At 39.2% G+C, this 12,955-nt stretch overlaps 1 protein-coding gene across 10 annotated transcripts in view; it reads left to right on the forward strand.

The window, feature by feature from the left end:
- LOC102675378 (titin) overlaps window positions 1-12,955 on the forward strand; it is a 166,665-nt gene that overhangs the window by 123,302 nt on the left and 30,408 nt on the right. For 9 of the 10 annotated variants that reach the window (XR_004150946.1, XR_004150947.1, XM_031512095.1 and 6 more), the window contains 12 exons: window positions 68-2,769; window positions 2,890-3,892; window positions 4,036-4,434; window positions 4,717-5,236; window positions 5,362-5,533; window positions 5,727-5,913; window positions 7,964-8,303; window positions 8,561-9,287; window positions 9,643-9,981; window positions 10,048-10,204; window positions 11,119-11,285; window positions 11,432-11,561. Coding sequence is in view for 8 of the 10 variants with exons in the window: in XM_031512095.1 (XP_031367955.1) it covers window positions 68-2,769; window positions 2,890-3,892; window positions 4,036-4,434; window positions 4,717-5,236; window positions 5,362-5,533; window positions 5,727-5,913; window positions 7,964-8,303; window positions 8,561-9,287; window positions 9,643-9,981; window positions 10,048-10,204; window positions 11,119-11,285; window positions 11,432-11,561 (6,843 nt within the window). In the remaining 2 variants the exon portion in view is untranslated. Of the gene's footprint in view, window positions 1-67; window positions 2,770-2,889; window positions 3,893-4,035; window positions 4,435-4,716; window positions 5,237-5,361; window positions 5,534-5,726; window positions 5,914-7,963; window positions 8,304-8,560; window positions 9,288-9,642; window positions 9,982-10,047; window positions 10,205-11,118; window positions 11,286-11,431; window positions 11,694-12,955 lie in introns of those variants that run through there. The other variant, XM_031512094.1, reaches the window with a different exon arrangement.

Genomic DNA, 12,955 nt, shown 5'->3' on the forward strand with positions numbered 1-12,955 from the left:
AAATATTCTAATATCTTTTTCAAAGTACATATTTCAATAATTTAATATCATTTTATATTCTCAACAGGATCTCGGTTCCACGTAAGCCACGATTTCGGCTACGTGACTTTGGATATTTTGAAAGTAATCACGGAGGATTCAGGTGTGTACACCTGCAAAGCAATTAATAAAGCTGGCGAAGCGGTTTCCTCGATATCCTTGAAAGTGAAAGCGCGCTCGGCCATCGATGCCGAAAGTTTGCAACCGGATGCGTGGCAAAAGATCCAACTGAAAGAGGCAGAGATGAACAAAGTGCCGGAAATGTTCGTGGACACGACGCCTCAACAAGCGCCAGTGTTCACCAAACACCTGGAAAGCTACGACAAACTCGTGGAGGGTCAACACGTGTACTTAGAGGCTCAGGTAGAACCAAGAGCAGATCCAAATCTGCGCGTGGAATGGTTCAAGAATGGGATTGCTCTTCAAACTGGAACCAGACTTCGCAGTACCTTTGACTTTGGCCTCGTCACATTGTCCATCAATGGCCTCAGATCCGATGATTCCGCCATCTACACTTGCAAAGCCACCAATCTCCTCGGTGAAGCTGTGTCCACTTGCAGCCTGAAGATCGTCGATCGCCATTGGTTGCTTGGTGATACTCTTCATCCTGACGCACTTCCAAAGATCGATGCTTTGGAACAACCTCATGTCACCACAGTAGAACAACCAGAGCCGATATACGAAGTTCCAGTATTCATCACTCATTTGAACAACGTCGAGTGCGTGGAAGGTGACAATGCGCACTTCGAGTGCAACGTGGAACCATCCAAAGATCCGACGATGAAGATCGAATGGTTCATCAATGGAAAACCGCTTCCAACTGGAGCAAGATTCAAATCGACCTACGATTTTGGCTACGTAGCTTTGGACCTTACCCACGCTTACGAGGAAGACTCGGGAGTGGTGATCGTCAAGGCCACGAACTCGAAGGGATCGGCTCAGACGTCAGGCACTTTGAAATGCACCAGCAAACAGAGCATCTATCTACAGACTCAGCATCCCCAAGGAGAGGCTGGACTGGAGAAGGTGAAAGAAGTGGAGGACGCTTATCTATCCAAATTGAAGAGACCAGACGCTGGACCGGAACAAGAATATCCGAAACCTGTGTGGACAGTGCCTCTGCAGCCGGAGTTTAAGCTGGGTGAATCTGAACCTCTTCATCTGGAGGGCCAAGTTGAGCCCAAGGATGATCCAAATTTGAAGATCGAATGGTACTTTAATGGAAAGACTCTGGAGCATGGGTCCAGGTTCAAGATGACCAGCGACTTTGGTTTCGTCACTTTGGATCTGACCGATGTATACGACCGTGACTCTGGAATTTACACCTGCAAGGCTTACAACAAGGCAGGAGAGGCCTTCACTTCGACCACGATCTACTGCTCGACTAAGGAGAACATCATTGAGAAATCCCAACATCCAAAGGGCAAAGAAGGTCTCGAAGCCATTCAAGATCTAGAAGAATCATTGAAACGACAGGAAGGAGCTCCACCGGAGAGCGAGGAAGGTCATCCACCTGTGTTCACGTCTCAGTTCGAGAACCTGACCAATCTATCTGAAGGGGAGATAGCTCACTTCGAGGCATCTCTTACGCCAACTGGTGACCAAACAATGGTAGTCGAGTGGTTCTACAATGGAAAATCATTAGAGGCCAGTCATCGCACGAGAACGGTCTATGCCTTTGGCATGGTCGTTCTCGAAGTTCTTGGAACCAAGATAGAGGACTCTGGCACCTATTCCTGCAGGGCTACCAACAAATGGGGTCAGGCTGAGATCAGCGTACAATTGGAATGCGTGGATAAATCTAAAGGACAGAAACCAAAGTTCACCACCCATATCCAGTCTCTGGAGGGTCTGAAGGATGGCCAATCGGCGCACTTTGAATGCACTCTGATCCCAGTCGGGGATCCTCACATGAAAGTCGAGTGGTTCCACAATGGACAACCTCTGAGACACTCTTCCAGGTTCAAGATGGTGTCCGACTTTGGATTCGTCGTGATGGACATTGCTGGCGTGATGGCTCACGACACTGGAGAATATGTGTGCAAGGCAAGCAACAAATTCGGCGAAGATTACACCAAAGCCACATTGAAATGCTTTGGAAAGAGCGGGGTATACCTCGACTCGTTGCAACCTGATTCCCTGGCCAGAATCAGAGAGTTAGAGAGTTACGGTGGTGAACAACCTACCACGCCAACGACACCAGTGGCAGAGCCACCTAAATTCATCACGCAAATCTCCGATATCACGAAACTGGTCGAAGGACAATCCGCTCATTTCGAGGCCAGACTTACACCCGTCAATGATCCAGACTTGAAAGTCGAGTGGTACTATAATGGAAAGAAACTGCCTCATGGACATAGATATAGAACCTTCCACGATTTTGGTATCGTTATCTTGGATATATTGTATTGTTACGAGGAAAATTCTGGGGTCTATGAATGTAGAGCTTTCAACAAGTACGGCGAGGACACGACTAAGGCGACTTTGAAATGTTACTCCAAATCGAGTCTCATTTTGGAATCTCAACTTCCTAAGGGAATGGAGGGTGGATTGGAGAAGATCCAGACTTTGGAAGATTCGATGATTCGTACAAGAGACGAAAAAGTCGTCGAGGAAAGAGGAAAGGCTCCTGTCTTCACCGTGCCCTTGAGCAACATCGATGGCCTTCGCGAGGGGGAGAGCGCGCACTTTGAAGCTAGACTTACACCCACTGACGATCCAAAACTAAAGGTAATTGTATTATTAATTCATCGTTATTCTCGTTTATCTCGATATTTAAAGTAATCAATTCCAATCATCTTCGAACAAGAAGAAAATAAATTACACGAAGAAAATAAAAACTGTTCACAGGTCGAATGGTTCTGGAACGGTAAACCCTTGCGAACAGGTACTCGTTTCCGCACCTTCTGCGACTTCGGCTTCGTGATCCTCGAGATCTCGCCCATCTATCCAGAGGACTCTGGCGAGTACAGTTGTCGAGCAACGAACGACTATGGCGAAGCAGTGACCACCTGCACCATGAAGTGCACAGGGAAACGAAGCATCATCCTCGAGTCCCAACTGCCAAAGGGAATGGAGGGCACCATCGACAAGATAGCCGAGTTGGAAGGTCTTGGAAACGAGCCAGGCGAAGTGATCCCAGACGACGATACGGGGAAACCACCGGAATTCATCACAACTCCGTCCGACTTAACCCTAACCGAGAATTCCTTGGCGCATTTCGAGTGCAGATTGACACCTATCAACGACTCTAGCATGAGGGTGGAATGGTTCCACAATGGAAAGCCTCTTCTGGCTGGAACCAGGATCAAGACCATCCACGACTTTGGCTTCGTCATCCTGGAGGTGGCCAATTGTTACCAACGCGACTCAGGCCTGTACACGTGCAAGGCGACCAACCGCCACGGCGAAGCAACAGTCTCGTGCAAACTTCAAGTCCGTGGACGACAAGGGATCATCTTGGAACCCCAGCTGCCTACCAATTTCAAGACCGGAACGGAGAGTATCCAGAAGTTGGAAGAGGCTTTGTACAAGAAGGATGAGATATTGACCGAGGAAGAGACGCCCAATCCTCCCAAGTTTACCGTCGAGTTGAAGGACATCGAGGTAGAGGAAGGCGCGCCCAGTCATTTTGATTGCAGAGTCGAACCTGTCGGCGATTCTACGATGCGCATCGATTGGTTCCACAATGGAAGATCGTTCGCCACTGGATCTCGCGTGCACCAGATAAACGACTTTGGTTTTATCTCGTTGGATATGTCGTATACTTATGCCAGGGACAGCGGCGAATATGTTTGCAGAGCTACCAATAAGTGGGGTTCTGCTACTACTAAAGCTACCATAACTTGTAAATGTAAGTAGAATTATTAATAGTATATTATTATAATTATAATACTTATTTTCTTTTTTTAAAAATTAACATCTCTAGGTATTAAAAGTATTCGAGATTTCGTCAGTTTCCAATTCTAATAATACACCAATTTTTAAACATTCCAGCTAAGAAAACCATAGATTTCGACTCGCAGCTGCCTTCAGGCATGAGTGGCGAGAAACTGAAGGAACTAGAACGTGGTCCAGTTAGCGAACCACCGCCTGAAGAGCCACCACGTCAACCACCGAAATTCATCACGCATATTCAATCAGCGACAGTGGACGAATCGGAAGCGGTCAGGTTCGAGTGTCGCGTGGAACCTAAGGATGATCCGAATCTGCGTATCGAGTGGTACAGAAATGGAAAATTGATCCCGGCTGGACACAGATACAGAACGATGTACGACATGGGATTCGTGTCTATGGATATCTTGTACGTCTACCCTGAAGACTCGGGAGAATACGTGTGCAAAGCTATCAATGATCTCGGAGAAGACACCACTAGGGCATCGGTATCCTGCAAAAGTAAGTTTCTTAATTTTATCTTTTGAAAAATTTAAAATTTGTTTATATATTATGTATCTTTTGTAAATTTTAATTATACTTTATAATGTTTTCTTACTATTTTTTTCATCGAAAAGTTATACCAAATAAACTGTTATTTCATAACTTTTAAAAGTTTGCTATTAACTTTTCAAAAAGTATAATTACTTTTCGATAATTCTTACTTCAATAATAATTAAAAATTTTTATTAAAAACTTATCTAATGGAATAAAGTTTCAAAAATCCAATTCTTTTATTCACAGAGTTGCCCAACATCATTCTACAGAACCAAGTGCCAAAAGGTATGAAGAAGTCGGAAGCGTTGATGCAGATGGAAGCGACTATCAAGAAATACACCTCAGAAGTCCATCTTACGGAGGACGATCTCTACGACGCGGACAAGAAACAACCGCCTCGTTTCGTCACCCAGATCCAAGATCAAACCGAGCTTGTCGAGATGAACAGCACGAAATTCGAATGTCAATTGGCGCCTGTCGGCGATCCAAACATGAAGGTCGAATGGTTCTTCAATGGCAAACCTCTACCGCACAAGAACAGATTCACCCCTATTTACGACTTTGGTTACGTGGCCATGAACTTCGGCTGGGTCTATCCCGAAGACAGCGGCGAATATCTTTGCAGGGCCACGAATCTTTATGGAATGGACGAGACACGGGCGGTGATTCGAACGGCTGGCAAGCCTGGAATTATTTACGAGTCCCAATTACCGAAGGGCATGAAGAGTATCGAAAAGATCAGAGAAATGGAAGCTGCATGGCAAATGTAATAAACATTTTTTTTTATTAATTAATATTTCTCTTTTTCAAGAAACGTGTAGAATAATTCTATATACAGTACACTTTACAGTGGCATTGAATCATTACTTTATACGTGAATATTCTGCACAGAGTACCTGAGGAAGAAGGTGAAGAAGAGAAGGTGAGGGCGCCCCCAACATTCGTGAGCAAACCAGAACCAGTGACCGTCGAAGAGGGCGATTGGTCCAGGTTCTGCTGTCGTGTCACTGGTCACCCAAGACCCCGTGTCATGTGGATCATCAATGGACATACCGTGGTCAACGTGAGCATCAATATTTTTATATTTTCGAACTTAAAGGAAAAAAATTATTTAACTTCGTTGGATTCTTCATCAAAAATTAAAATCCATTGCGAATTTCTATAATACTCTACAATTAAAATTAAATTACGATTATAATAATACGTTGATTAATTTTTGTAATTCACGAATTTCCTTTATCTATAAATTCTCACAGGGATCACGTTATAAACTGACTTACGACGGCATGTATCACCTGGACATCCCGAAAACGAGGCAATACGATCACGGAAAAGTGGAAGTGATCGCGAGAAGCTCAGTAGGCGAGGCACGTACCGAAACCACATTGACAGTGAAACCACGAAGCGACGATTATCGTGGCGTGTTGAAGAACTCGCCAAGACGTAAGTTGCCTATCCCGAAACATATATCCCAATACATGAACATGTCGTCGCATTCTTTGCGTTTCATCGAACCTATTTATACCTCACTGAAACATAATATTCCGTTTATGAACTTCTGAACACATGAATATCATAATACATGGAGACAATAATTATTCGAACAAATAAATTGATCGATCGATCCATCACCTCGCAAAGAATGCACGCACATAGAACAGAGAACAATGTTAGATATATTTCGTCGATATATCGAACATATGGCACTATATATAATACTACACGAAAAAATATATATATATATATAAAATAATATTAAAATTAAATATAATATGGTATTACGTATATATGCAATTGAAAGATATTATATAAACGACAACCGCAACACAGTACCTACATGAGATATCGATACGACACATACATTTCCATTCGAGTACAATAATAACACTCGAACATATATACCTTATCCATGTATTGTCCCTTTTCTCCTTCTTCCGTCAAAAAAAAAAAGAAAGAAAATGTTACGAAAGGATTCGAAAGATCGTCCTCGGGCGACACAAGCAGCTTCTTCTTCTTCTTCTTCTTCTTCTTCTTCTTCTTCTTCTTCTTCCTGTTCGTCTTTGGGGTTCGGGATTTCGACGGGCATATTCGAGCAATCTCGGCTAAAAGGTATCTTCGTTTTCAGGTATGAGAAACACAAACCAAAGAGAAACCAAGTCGTTATTATAGATTATTTTGCTTACTTTTGTATATATAATATATATACACATGTATATTGTATGTGTATACACACTTATGTATTGTCATTGTTTTTCATTTTCTTTCATGTTTCACCAAACATGAAATGAATTGTACACGGAGAAAAATATTGATTATCTTTAGTAGAAGTAACGGTGGATCATCACATTTATTTTTATTTTTTATATTAATTCGTAAGGTTTTTTTTTGCATATATTTTCCTCCGTGTGGCCAATTTTTATTGCACTGGAGAAAACGGGTGTATTGCTCAACTATTATTTTCGATATTTTGTATTTATTTATATATATAAATCATTTCATTTAATCAATTTTATTTAATTATTATTTATTATTCATTACATAACATCATTCATCTAATAGATTTCATTATTATTAATTTTTTAAAATTAAATTTGTGAGCAAGGTCCGTATTTCTCAGAGTGCTATTCAATATCGATGTAAATAATACTCATCGCGTGATGGATTTATTTAAGAAACGTGTATATAAAACCCCTCGTTACCCCTTAAAAGATATTTTCAAACAGCAGAGATTCAGTGTTTCGTAAAGAAAAAAAAAGTATCGTCTTTATTTAGTCATCATAATTTATTAAAATATAAATTTTGCAATTTAGAAATAAGTATTTACTGGATCTCTCTGTATTTGTCAATGAGAAATGTTCAGTATCGTTGATTGTTCGATGTGATTCCAATGAGATTGGAACCGTGGTTCCACGTGATCTAACTTGAATCATCCGGATGTCCACCTCTGTCTCCGGTTGCCTGGTTTCCGGGCGTCCTGTCCCTCTCGCGCAGCTGGCGTCGTTATGTGTTGCATCGCCAATGAAGTACTGTGTCGTAATTCCCCGTGATTTTTTTCTGTCTAAAATATAGCGTTCCTCCTCGATTTCACTTTGTCTCTTATTCGATAAATCATTCGATAAATTTGATAAATAATAATTTAATCTTTATTTATTATTTTCATATAAATAATTAATCCTTCGTTTCATTCATTTCATAATTTTTCAATAATTTAGAAAAAATTCGGAATTATACAACATTCAACATTTTTTAAAAAAATTTTTGCTGATATTTGAATAAAATAAAATATTAAGATATTCTAAAAAAAAAATATTCCTTTCTTTCTTATATCTTACTCAATTATTTACTTGCATTATAAAAATGATATAAAAATTCAAAGCGATCGAGGAGACGCCATATTTTCAGTCGAAAAATTGAATGTTTCCAAAGTTCGTCTGGCATGCGTTGTGACGTAAATTCGAGAAACGGATGGAGGTCTAACGTGTATTTTCCCTAGCTTGGTATGATTACGGGCTGACCCAATACCAAACGGAGCGACAGAACACAGAACTCGAGAGAGTTTTCGACGAGAGGCACCACAACATCTCTCAGGGCATCGAGATCGCCACCGAACACCTTGGACAGAAGGTCTTCAAGGAACCAGAGACCGAATGGCAAAAATCTGTGAAGAGTAAGAAGAACGAAGATTATTACAACAAACTGATGACTCTCGAAGAGGAACAGGTATTAAAGGAGAGTAGATTGAGAGAATCCAGCCACCAGTTCGCCATTCCTGGCGAAAAAGTTGTTGCCCATTCTGTGGCAAAGGGAATGGCCCAGCAATACGAGGAGACGCTGTAAGTAACGCTTTCCATTTCCATTTTCCTTTAATTTTATATACTTTTATACAAGATTACAAAAAATATATATACACTATTATTTATTTGTTATAACATACTACATATCATACGCTAATTAAGTTCAAGTACTTTATGTCTCGTTGATGTGTTACATATTAAAAAATAGACACGAATTATATTTTCTAATTCAACTTACGAAGTTTAATTATTCAAAAATGAATAAATAAACGAGTGGAAAAATTGAAAATTTTCAGGGATGACAAGAAGGACGAGAAGATTCAGGAGACGCAGCAGACAACCACGAAATTCGTGAAGAAGCCACACACGACGGAAGTGGACATCGATATGGAGCGCGTGAAAGGAAGGTATCCTCCAGAGCCGTCGGAATCCACGGTGCACGGGCGCGAGGTGCACGTAGCCAAGCAAAAGCAGATCCAGAAAGAGGTGAAAGGCGATCTGGAGATCACCAGAAAGATAACGGCCACGGAAACGACCGAGGTGGAGCACAAAGCGAAAACTCAAGAGCGCATCGTTCAAGGTCCAACGAAACCTGCCAAACCTCCTGTGTTCACGAAGAAGATTCAACCTTGCAGAGCGTTCGAGCAGGAGCAAGCACGATTCGAGGTCGAATTCGACGGCGATCCATTGCCGACCATCAAATGGTACCGCGAGGATTTCCCCATACAGAACTCTCCGGATCTTCAGATCTACACGTTCAGCACGAAATCGGTGTTGATCATTCGCCAAGTTTTCATGGAGGATTCCGGTGTGTTCTCCGTGATCGCTGAGAATCGCGGTGGGAAGGCAAAATGCAGTGCCAATTTGGTGGTAGAGGAGCGTAGAAGGCAACCGGGCAGAGGTGGAGTGGTGCCACCTAGCTTCCTGTCCACCATTCAAAGCACCTCGGTCACCACTGGCCAACTGGCTAGATTTGACGCCAAAGTGACCGGAACTAAGCCTTTGGATGTTTATTGGTTGAAGGTAATGGGTGTTTCTTCTTCTTTTTGATTTAATATAATGGAATGATTTGGAATTATCATCTGAAAGAATAAAGAATATTGAATATTGAAGCTAAACTTTCGTTAACAATAATATGAGGAATAATTCAATTGATGAAAAATTAGAGACTCTTAATTAATCATATTGATGAATAATGACAAGAATTGCAAATTGTAACATGTAAACTAGTTTTCACAATTTTATTTTACAAATAATTCTTTTCTTATAATATTTAAATAATAAATTTATACAAAGACATAACACATTTTCATATTATTATATATTACTAATATAGAAATTATTCAGAACACTAGAACCAATTGTAATCAAATTACAGAACGGCAAGAAAGTGACGGCAGACATTCGTTATAAGACACTCGAAGAGGACAACACCTATACCCTGTTGATTCTGGAAACCATACCAGAAGATTCGGGCAAATACGAATGCGTCGCGATAAACAGCGCTGGAGAGGCGCGTTGCGACGCCGAGTGCACGGTCCGTGGCCCTCAATCTCCCGCCAAAACCGCGAAACCAACGACACCTGGCGTCGAGAAGGCGCCGCAGGTGTTGGAGCCGTTGAAAGATCAAACTATCAGAGAGGGTACGTCGGTCGCGTTCGCGTGTAGGATCACTGGAAAACCGGTACCCACGGTGCAATGGAAGAAAGGCGACAAGGTATGTATGATAAAATAATATGATTGGGTTAAAAAACGGAAAATTAAAATTTATTTATCGTTGCAGGTTATCAAACCATCTAAATATTTCCAAATGCAAAAGGATGGCGACCTCTGCACCTTGAGGATCTCTGAGGCATTCCCCGAAGATGAGGGAGTTTACAAGTGCATTGCCAAGAATCCAGCCGGTGATGTGACCACTTCAGCAAACCTCAGAGTTCTTGGTAAGAAATTCAACAATGCAAAAATTTTAATAATATTCTAACTCAACTGTATCTTAAATAATGTGAAAATTAAATAAATTTGAGTATTTTTATACTATATACTTTAAGATAATAGATCATCACTCGCAAAATGAAATTTTTTAAAGAGATTAAAAAACTTCTTTTTATTTTATCTTGATATATCAATTGGTTGCCGAGATAAGTACTCAAAATTTCCATATTTAATGCTAGAATATTATGAATAGGCTGTGATCTATATTTTTTCTTGGAAATATGCACTACTTTAAAGAATCGTGTCTGTTATTCATTTGAGGTAAATTAGTGAGACAAGGTGCGAGCGAGAGATCCGAATAAAAGACAAAGATGGAGATGGTAAAGGATCGAAAATTACTCTTTTCTTTATATGACGATATCTCGGGAACCGGAAGTCCTATCGAGATAAATAAAAAAGCGTTTTAAAGGGCAAGGTTTTGGTTTTCTAATGATCGTTCATTTGTTGATCAAAAGTTATTATCTTCGGAGTTATAGCGAGTTAAAGTTTTGCTAGTTTTAATAAGGTTTAAGGTAAATGATTAAAAATTACCTTTTTTTTACACAATGATATCTCAGAAATCGTATTTAGATAAAAAGATGTTAAAAAGGTTTAAAGAGCAAGATTTCACGCTTTCAATGATTTTTTATTGATTTATCTGAGATCATTATCTTCAGAATTAATCGAACAAAATTATAAAAATCTAATTTTTTTGTTTAAAGAATTATCTCTTAAATTTTTAGACACTTTGTGATTCAGGAATACTATATGATTTATGTTTAACATGCAAAATAAATACAATATGAAGAAATCTTAAGTTTAATAATCGTTATAAATTAGATATTTACTTACTATATATTAAATAATCATTATCTTGCCTTAGCCCCCGATGCAGCTGATATTCTCCCCAAATTGTCACCACTGAAAGATCAAATAGTATTTGAAGGACAACCGGCACAGTTCAAGACTCAAGTTACTCCAGCTAAACCAAAGCCAACGATCCAATGGTATCGCGAAGGTGCCCTAATTCCTCAGTCACCCGATTTTCAGGTGAGTTAACCTCCAAAATCGAATTAATCCTTCTTAAACAATGAGATATTAAATATTCATAATTAAATTTGAATATAAAAATCAATAAAATATCTCATTATACGTTCTCTTCTAATTTCGATTCAATTTCGAACTCAATTTTCCAGATGATTCACGAAAGCAACAACGCCGTGTTGCTGATAGCAACCACGTACGAAGAAGACACTGGCACCTTCACCTGCCGGGCTACCACATCAGCCGGCACCGTAGAAACTTCCGCCAAACTCATCGTAAAAAGTAAGAATTGAATAAAAGATACAAATTCAATTGCTAACACGAGACGCGATTGAATCTACGGGATTTGCCTCTAGAGTGTTACGGAGGAACACGTGCATGCGTGAAATGATTTCTCTTCCATGAATAGGAAAAGAAGAGAGAGAAAGAAAATACAAAAAAAAAAAAAAATTCTAAAAATTACTAATATTAATAATAATGATAGTCTGATGAGATAATGATTAATTTCAAAAGATTCAATTTAATTCACTTGACTCTTATGTCAATACTTGAATATTCATTAATAGTCTTTTTTATTTAAAATCAATTTTTTATCTTTTCATTAGAATTTTCATTTTTTTAAATTTTGTTACCAAAGAATTATTGAAATCAAAAATTGAATAATTGTGCATATTGATAATAATTGAATTATTCAACAAAAAAAAATATATATATATATAATTAAATTTGTGAAATTAATTACATTAAATCGTTTCAAAAATCACGTGTTCCTTCGTCGATCGCGATTCGTCGAGGACACCCGTGCGTATTTTTATTTTTTTTTTCGCTTTTTTGTTGTTTTTCTCTATAAAAGAAAAAAAAAGAAGAAACCTAACCCACCAAGCGAATCGTTACCAATGTTCAACCCCTTGTTCCCCGCTCTCGACCCTTTTTTAATCAAAGTCACGAACGAGCCCGGGGAGTTTTGTACTAACTCGTCGTGTTTTTTTTTGTTCTTTTTGTTTTTCAAAAAGAAAAAAACATAATAAAAAGTAAAATAGAAAAAAAAAATATACAAAAATAGTAGACGAGCGAGTGAAACGAGGAAAGTGATATATGTTTTTGCAGAGAGGCAAAAATTTTTGTCTCGAGTGTACGTGTTGTTTCACAGAATAAAAAGAAATAGATAATTATATAGAGAAGTATAGATATATAATTATAATCGGTAAGAGGGAAAAAATTATTAGATGCAACAAATTTAAAATTAAGATTAAAAGTGAGAAATATCGCGGAGGTGGTGCTGAAAATGAGATCGCTTTCAATTTAAAAAAATGATGAAATGTTTTGTAGAATTGAACTCGTTTAAGGTGGAAAACGGAAAAAAATCGAAGCGTGTCGAGATTCGACCTGCAAGACGAGCGTAGCCGATTTTCCATCCGATAAGGTGCGATTTACGAGAGCGAGACACACGAGACTACGAGCGTCTTTTCGAATGGTCGAATTCGATTCTTTTTGATTAATTTTGATATTTAATGAGGTGGTGCTTTGGACAAGAATCGCTTGAGAATTTTGAGAACGAATCTCCTCGTGCGAATTCTACTCTTTTGCTCCGCTTTGTATATATAAATCTCGATGGCGGGAATTTCGAACAATATCGAATTATGAAATCGAGATAAAAAAAAAAAAAAAATGTTGTG

The sequence above is a fragment of the Apis dorsata genome, unplaced genomic scaffold (assembly GCF_000469605.1).
Source record: "Apis dorsata unplaced genomic scaffold, Apis dorsata 1.3 scaffold_383, whole genome shotgun sequence".
In the NCBI taxonomy this organism is placed as follows: Eukaryota; Metazoa; Arthropoda; class Insecta; order Hymenoptera; family Apidae; genus Apis; species Apis dorsata.